Source organism: Empidonax traillii, unplaced genomic scaffold, assembly GCF_003031625.1.
Source record: "Empidonax traillii isolate 1590-97213 ecotype Southwest subspecies unplaced genomic scaffold, ASM303162v1 scaffold191:size1449129, whole genome shotgun sequence".
Classification (NCBI taxonomy): domain Eukaryota; kingdom Metazoa; phylum Chordata; class Aves; order Passeriformes; family Tyrannidae; genus Empidonax; species Empidonax traillii.
This window is the reverse complement of record NW_020955384.1, coordinates 843614-852541: the sequence shown is the minus strand read 5'-3', so window position 1 is coordinate 852541 and position 8928 is coordinate 843614. Positions and strand designations below refer to the sequence as shown.

The window sequence follows — 8928 nt, the reverse complement described above, 5'->3', positions numbered from 1 at the left end:
AAGCTCCAGCCTTTTTCCCATCTGCAGTTCGTAGTGATACAATTTACCTGCTTTATCTCACCAGAGTGAGTTACAACATGTTAGGGTGGAAAGCAGCGGGAAGAGCTTGTCAGCTACGAGCCGTGACATTACAGCTGCTTTGACAGCAGTGGCTTTAATACCCAGGGCATTTTGCAGACACCTTCAGAGTGGGAAGCACTTCACAGGAGGGTAAGAGGATCATTTAACTTCTTGGCCTGGGGTAAGGCACTCGGGTGTTCCACTTTAAATGCAAGGAAATTGTTGGAGTCACAATCCTTGATTAGGTTCCTGATGCTGGAAACAAAGTGCATTAGTTGGTGGTTTGGCTGAGACTCAAAATGTTCCTGTGCCTTCAGGTGCTGGGCATAAACACCTGGGTGAAGTGACGAGTACATGACACAGAGCTTTCACCAGAGACAGGGACCTGCTGAGATCCCAGCCCTCACTTTGTGTCCTGACAGGTTCTCATCCTTTCCAAGTAGCAGCTCCTTCTTTCAGTTCAAATTCTCTTAAAATATGTTACAGTTGGAGCTTGAAGAAAAACTCAGTACCATGTGCAACATCAGTTGGCTTCAGGTGCTGTGGAACCAGGGAAAAGAAACACCCAATCTTGATGGATGGAGCTGGGATATTTCTGGTTTGCTGGGATTTCTGGTGAGCTGAACGTTAGAAATAACATTTCAAGATTCTACTTGGGGACACCATTTTATTGCCTGAGAACTACTCTTAAGATTTAAAAAGTTACATGGAAGATATTTTAAAATTTGTATTAGAAATCTATAAACCTAGCCTCAAGGATAAATTATCTATTTACACTTGTCATTTCATTCAGCTTTTGTTTATTTATTACACAACTGTCACGTGAAGTATTTTTTTCTTGGGCCCTTAGAAGGTAGAAGATCAAAACCTTTGCAGTATTTAACAAACTTCTGGTAGCCACAGAATACTTTTGTAGTGACTGTTGCATTTCATATGTCAGCTTCACACATGGTAGCCCCTGTTTCAGGGATCATCATCTCAGGCAAAAGCAAGTGATTTAATCTTTCAAAGCCAGTAATAGAGGCAGGAACTTAAGAGCTTAACCACACCACCCTGTCTGAGATGAAGAAGCCTGTAGACTGCAAGACATTAGAGCCATTTCCATGAACTCTCACCTAATGGGCATTTGTAGAATATACATTAGTCGTAGTCCCATTAATTACTCCAGTTTTTTGATGTTTGGTCCCTCATGATTCCATTGCTGTCTCTGAGTTGTTGCTGTTCCTGCTGGCTGTGGAGTTGGAAGCCACGGAGTTGGCACTAGCCAGAACCAGTCTCTCTCTATTTCCAAAAACTTCATTCACTGCAATACAGACAGGGGATTGATTACATGTTACTCTGCCAGAGATAAGTACAGCAGGTACAGCACAGTGAACACCATGGAATGGAATGGAAGTCCTAACCTGGTGCAGTTTCAAAGCTTTTCCCCTTGCCCCAAGTAGGGAGTCGAAGGCTACATGTCAGAAAAATCATCTGCATATGATACTTTAATTACAATTTCTGTTATTTTTCCCCCAGAGCATCTAGAGGTTTCCCTCTGCATAATTCTGTACCCAAGTACTGTGAAATGGATGAGGTTTGAAGAGCACAACATCAAGTTTAATTTATTTCTGGTTTTAGTCTCTCTGGTTTCCACCAAGCTCTTAAAAACCTTCTCCAAAAATTCATGCCCTTTAGTTACCTGTAGCTACAATAACTTATCAACCCAGTCCTCACTTTTATTCCCACAAGTACTCAAGGAATATGGTACCTGATTACACCAGGAACATTAAGAAAAAAAATTAAACATAGATATAAGAAATCAGTTGTTTCACTTCAGCTACAAGAAAATAAATCATCTCAAACAGTTCTCTTTTTGAATATGAGAACGTGAACACATAACCAGTCATGGGGTATGTAAAAATACTAACCTACAGTTTCCCTCAGACACGCTACATTTCTGAATACAAATACATCCTGCAGGCAAGGGGAGAACCACAATATTCAAAGAAATGAGAACATTACCTGCAGAAATCTTGCTTATATCCCAAACACGCAGCCCTTCTCGCTCTCCTCCAAAGGCAAAGACAAATGGGAAGTCAGGGCAGCAAGCAGCACAGAAGAGAACACCCTGGGAGAGTGGAAGAAAGAAGAGGATTTTTTTTTAAATATCATCCTAAACTGAATTTGTCATCTAAAAATACTTTCTACCAAGCAAGTTGTAACAAATGTTAACAAAACTCTTTAAGTTTCCTGAAACTTCTTTTGTAAAGACACAAAATGAAAGTCAAGAGCTGCTAATTATAAACAGTAAATCACATCTTTGTCTTGAATGTGGCAGGTGCAGGTTTGAGCACCTGTATTTCTACTCAGAGCATTCTATCTGGAATTTGAGTCTGAGGCTTTGAAGCAGCCTGCCAATTCCAAGTTAAGTACTGCACTGTAATGAGAATGATTTACCCAGAATATACAGATGGGGTTTTTTCCCCTAAAATATGTTAGGTAAAACAAGATTCAGACTAGACAAAAAAAGAATAAGCAGACATAGTTTATATATAAAACTTATTGGAATCAATCAATAAATATTACTATACCATTTTCATATCCCTGGAATGGATTAAACTTGGTCTGTCTCCCAGGATGTCCCAAATTTTCACATATTTGTCAGCAGATGATGTCACAAGGCACCCTTTGACTTGACTGCTTAGTTGTAGCCCTGGAAGATTTAGAGTGCAGCCATGTGAGAACCACAGAGATGAGGATACATTTTGAAGTGAAGTCAGGAGAACCACCTTAGTATTCTCCTCACACTAAACTCAGTTCCAGCACAAAGGAGCAAAATATTAATGAACGTTTTATCCTGCTCCCTGTAGTGAGACCAAAAAGAATCACGTAGGCCTATTTTGTCTCTCAATCCAACAACAGTAACAGTGCAACGACATGCTTGTTCTACTTCTTCACATTATCTGCTTCTCCAAGTAGCTTTCTTCATTCATTTGCAAAGACCATCTTGCTTGCTGTCCAAGATGATGGGGCATATTCATACAACCTCATTTTAGACACCTGATCAGGGACTTCAAGTTCCTTTTTGGAAGCTCCTACACTGATCAAATTAAAGCAGCCTAAAGGAGGCAGTGTGAAGACCTTCCCGTGTGCCATACCTAAATCATTCTCAGTGAATGTCAGTATAAAATAATTACAGAGGTAGGAGGTAAACATTATAGTTCATAATCCTAGACCGGATTCCATCATTTTTGTATTTTCTCATCCAAAAAAAAAAAAAAAAAAACAAACACAAACACACAAGGAGTGTGTTTCAAGTGAATTAATCTGTTTTTACATGCTTATTCACCACAGTCAGTGAGGAAAGTTCACTGTTGTTAAATTACTTAGCTTACAATTCCTTCTCAGCAGAGATTTGTTTCATGTGCCAGCTACCATGATTAGCATGCATGACTTATTTGTTAAACAAGGAATCACTACCACCTCAGTCCTATAGGTTAAAGGCATCTTCCAGATGTGCCTTGCCCCTGGGGACAAACAGGACACACAGGCAATTTACCTGACACCTCTTCATCATGGGCTTTCAGAGTAAACAGGGGCTTATCAGAACGAGCATCCAGACAGTACACAAAACCATCCTCTGTGCTTGCCTGAGGAAACCACAACATTTAAAAAACAAACAGTCATTGTCATTCATTTGAAAAAAAACTTCCTATGAAATAACACCCACCCTCTAATAAATCCCTGTGATCTGAGGCAGACACCGCTCTGTAGGGCATGTTACACTGTTCCCAGGTCTGAGACTTCATCCACTTGCTGCCCAAGCCATTCTGTGTACCTAAACTATGCTGCACTGAATTACATGGAAATCTTAATCCTATATAGATTTCTTGAAGTGTACTTTGAAGACAGTTGCCCTGCTAAGCTTGGACCCCATGTTAGGCAATGAAATACAAAGCCTTTAGTCTCTTCACTGTCAGTTCAAAGTTTTTGGAGCCATCCAGTGGTCCTGTGCAAAGCTAAGTGTGATTATACTGAGAGATCTGCATCGTAAACCCAACAGAACTGAGCAACCCCTTCTGCTGGCTGTATACACAAAGCAACAGAGGACTAGAGAGCCACTGAGATGATAAAGATTTCTTTTTAAATTATGTTGAAAAGTTCTGTTGTAAAAATCTTGACAAAACCAAGGTATTTCTACTCTGTACTCTAGGTGGGGGTTCTCCCAGGTAACAATAGGATAAAGGAAAATGGCCTCAATTTGCCCCAGGGAAGGTTTAGATTGGATATTAAGAAAAACCTGCTGAAAGGGTTGTCAAGCACTGGCACAGACTGTCCAGGTAAGTGGTGGAATCCCCACTCCTCGAGGTATTTAAAAGCCATGCAGATGAGGCACTTATGGACATGGTTTGGGGTGGACTTGGCAGTGCTGGGTTAATGGTTGGACTTGACCTCGGAATTCTTTTCCGACCGAAACAAGTAGATCGTTCCATAGCAGCCAGGAGGACAGTGCCCTCTAGCGCTGGCTTGAAACACTGGATCAACATTCGGGTTCTTAGTTCTACGGAGCTACTTCTCAAGAGCAGTTGCCTCATTACATGAAACACAACAGCAACTATGCAGAGAAAAATACATCCTGGCCACTGAACACTGTCATGTAACAACATGACACAGGTGCCACCTCTGGAGTGTTAAAGGAGCAGCATCAACAGCTTTTCTACTGTCACAATGAAGATACCAAATAAGTAGCTGGTCTCAATATACCTGTTGAAAAAACTGCTTAAAAACATCCTCCCCTGGACTGCATTTTCATAATAAGCAGCACAAACCACACAACTGTCTATCAGCTCTGTTATGATTCAGAAACAGTATGAACACAAAAATACAGGTTAAAACAGCCCAAGAATAGAAGAGCATGTACTCACTAAGAAATGACAAGGTGAAAAGTGATTCCAAATTACTCTCTCAACCTGACCACTAAACCTCCACACTCGATGGTTATCTTGCGGGTTTCTGCAGTCATATAGCACTGCGGATCTATGGGAAAAAGGGACAGGAAATAAAATTTAAAAAACAAAAATCAGGGCAGAACACTTTGTGACATAGTTTGCTTTACCACTGGCGTCTAAAGAAGCTCCATGTAATTAAAATGGAAACAACTTCACTATTTAGTCTTCCAATTCAATAACAGATTAAAATCTCGCAGATAAGCACAAGGTTTTTCCATGTACTTCAAAGTTTCAACTCGGTTATGAACAGCCATTCTATTGAAACTAAGCAAACAGAGCTTGAATTTACTCAATACATAAGATACTTATCACATAGACCATAATTATGCAAATATATCACTTAATTATGAACAGACTTCAGTAAAGTCAAGTAATGATGTACTAATTAGGAAATCGTTTTGTGATACATATTAACACATTTTCAAATATGCTTTAATAAAAAGAAATTAAAAAAAAAAAAACCAACAATCTTTACAAGTACTTAGAGAAACACCACTCCAAAAAGGAGAGAGTGGATGGAAGTTAGTGGGTCCTCTGGGGTTCTTTACAGACATGTGCTTTACAGACCAGTGGCTGCAGAATCTGTCCCAACTTAAAAAGCTCCTGGGTGCAAATGCAAGGGAGGAGTGGTCATGTCAGCGCAGTGTGATGTGTCACTGCGATCAACATCCACAGTGGAACCTGCTCCCACCCTATCCCATAATTAAAGCAAAAGCTCTTTCACCAGGCATTTTACACAACAGCCTTTTTAACAGTCTGATTTTCAGGCTATGAAGTCCTCTGCCAATATTCACTGAATAGCCTGCAGTCCTGGCAAAGCTCTGCAGGAAAAATCCACACAGGCAGTCTACTGGTTTATAGAGGTCCATGGTATCAAAGGGACAGCCAAAGAGGGATCGACTAGCTGGTCTCAGCATTTGGACTTTATGCTTCCTTTTATCAGAGGAAGGTGAGGGGAAGGAAATAAAGAGAAGTAGCTTCCTAATAGCAGCAAAAGGTTTTTCTCCCATACTTTCGCTTCAGCAGATGTAGCAAGAGCGTAACAGAAGCCAAGAGAACACGAAGGCTTGGCTGAAGACTGACAAGTCTATAAATATTTTAACACAAGGGCGAAGTCTTAAAAGCAGAATAAAAAAATTCAGTGTAAGAAAATCATGGTTATAGAACAAAATTAAAAAGTTACTCCATTGAGATGGGAGAACAGAGAGGAAGTTTTTTAGCTGGCAGGGCTTATAAGAACTGGCAGTTACAGAGTTAGTCCAAGCTTGCAGACACAAACCTTTTCTGAGCATATCCAGGCTGCAATCAGAGGAGACAGCCCTTTACACTTTGGCTATGGCATGCCCTACCCTGGCCTTACAGGTTGGCAAAACCTGGGCAAGTTTTCACGGGAATAAAAAGCGACACACTTCTAATGCAGAAAATCCCGTAAGGACAAATAGAGAAATAAATTCAGTTTGGAACAGACACCTGGCACAGAAAATGTCAGTCCAGATGGTTAAAGCATTTGGCTGCCTCCAAAAAAGAGGTAAGGAAAACTACATTTTGTCCACATACAAACCTGGCTAGCTTGCTGGAAAAAAATAACAGCATTACTCAAATAGGCAGAGTTATAAAAAAATTAAAAAGAAAACACAAGACAACCTAACGGGCTTAATTGAATACTAATACCCTCCCTGCGTGCAACATTTGAAAACATTACCCCGACATACTTATCGAAAGATCCAGAAATAAGGGTCTGAGTCTCAAACGGATGAAACTGCAATGTCTGCACCTGGATAATGCAAGATTTTATATAACACACATACACAGGAACTTTCTTGGAACAAAGCACAACCACCCCTTCCCCGGGCCAGCACATTTTCCCCCCAAAAAACCATCCTCATGAGCTTGTTGATACTCTGCTCATAAAACAGTGCAAGAGATGCACATTGCTTCAAACACCCCCACCTGGTGGAAACAAGATACTTTCCAATATAATGTAACTGAACAGAACCGCCTGGCCCTTTTCTGCCCTAGATTTAAAAAAAAAAAAAAAAATCGATGGAGGAGGTAAAATAATATCTGCTTCCAGTTTGGGGAAAAAAAGCACAGATGTTAACAAAAAATGAACATCAGGAGTTTGTCAAGGGCAGTGACTTTGTTAGAAGCAAAATAAGGTTACAACTATTAATAGCTAGCCTTCCCACTTTAATTACTATGAGATTAATTCATTTCTGAAGTACCCATCACTATGGTATTTTAGTATCATTTATTTTAAACCTTTTTCACCTAGAACAAACTGTAACTGACACTCATTGTTCCCTTAAGAGGGAGTTACAGTTTGACCTATGCTCAGACATCTATTTTTGTAGCTTTTACCAGCATTATTAGATTCTCCATCATTAGGGCTTTCACAAAAAAGCATTTTAAAAACTGCTGTAAATCTTTGCTAGCTTTCTAAAGGATGAGTTAGATAACATTTAAAAAAGTAAATACAGTGTTGTTTGCAAAAGCAACTAATTAAGAAACTTAAGCAATTCTGCACAGTTGTTAGAAAATTACAGAATTCTTATTCTAAGGGTTCAGTACCAGGCAGTTAAGGAAAAACTGCAGTTATTTTTTTTCCTCTGTATTTTACCATGGAAGAAACACAGCAATTATTACATACCTTGTCTGTATGCAGCGTCAGGCTGGCTGCTGGCTTACCCACAGACATATCCCACAGAATCACAGTATTGTCAGCAGATGCGCTTGCTAAAACATTCCTGATAATGGACCAAAAAAAAAGTATTCATGCAAACAAATAATGGTGAAAAATCCAAAATACATACAGAGCCCAATTCTGAGAGCAGTACACTCTGGTCTATAGACTCTGTCTCTCAAGCCTGAGGATTAACTCCTGGAAGGCAACTGTAAGTTACAAGTAAAGACTGCAAATAGGCTATATGACATTACATTAGTAGAACACTTATAACAACAACAGTTCTGCTTGTATTTCCCCCTGACATCACTTAAAGTATCATTTACTCGAAGATTTCTCAAAAAACCCCAAAGTAATAAAGGCTTTAAGGCACTTTCTTTCCTTTGACATTAAATACTATTTTAATGCTATTACATATGCAACTTAGTTTTATTTGCATACAGCCAAGAGCCAGACAAACCTGTTTTTAAAGCATTTTGTTAATATCTGACTGTTTATATAACTACTGAAGACCCAATACAGTACACCCTTCATAGATTGCTGAAGGTAATCACTAAAATTTGTTAGTTTACTGATCCCACCATTTCAACTTGAATTAGACCAATTGTGTTAAGAGCTATAAACACAGTTTAGAAGTTTAATCAGAAAAAAAAAATCAAAACATTCCCAAAGGCCTGTCAAATACACAGCGCAATTTCTACTACTGCTTCATTGCTCTTAAAATCAGATCTAATACCTCAACACGTTACTTCTGACTGAAACTGCTTTTCCCTCCCCTTTTTACATTAACCAAATGTTTCTGACTGAAAGAGTTGACATTCTCCTGAAAATGCTGTTTTCCCAGGCAATGTTACAAGGGAAAGTTAAGAGAATGCACAGTGAAGGCTGTAAGAACATTTTACAGTAACACCATTGTGACCTACAGGCAGAAAGTTATTTGTAGAGAGCTGTCATAACATGTCTTGCTTAAAAGAAAGAAACAACAAAAAAAAAAACATTTGAAATATAAGCTGCTCCAAGGAGTTCCTCGTTTTGTCCATAACCTTCCCTTTTCAGGGCTGTTTTTATTTCCTGAAAGATCTACCAATATCAATGAATTGTAACTCAGCACATTACAGAATTATGCATTGCAGACACTTAGCAATTGAAACCATAATTTTTTCTATACTTGTCTACATATTATTATCAGACAAC

The 8928-nt window shown here is 39.2% G+C and overlaps 1 protein-coding gene across 1 annotated transcript in view; it reads right to left on the bottom strand.

The window, feature by feature from the left end:
• Window positions 1–471: 471 nt before the first annotated feature.
• The window catches only part of PWP1 (PWP1 homolog, endonuclein), a 19257-nt gene continuing 10800 nt past the window's right edge, over window positions 472–8928 (bottom strand). Inside the window, exons 9-15 of the mRNA XM_027886638.1 lie at window positions 7702–7798; window positions 6764–6825; window positions 4968–5079; window positions 3602–3692; window positions 2634–2755; window positions 2065–2170; window positions 472–1363 (exon numbers count right to left, since the gene is read on the bottom strand). Coding sequence (XP_027742439.1) covers window positions 1248–1363; window positions 2065–2170; window positions 2634–2755; window positions 3602–3692; window positions 4968–5079; window positions 6764–6825; window positions 7702–7798 — 706 coding nt within the window. The 3' untranslated portion in view covers window positions 472–1247. The remainder of the gene's footprint in view (window positions 1364–2064; window positions 2171–2633; window positions 2756–3601; window positions 3693–4967; window positions 5080–6763; window positions 6826–7701; window positions 7799–8928) is intronic.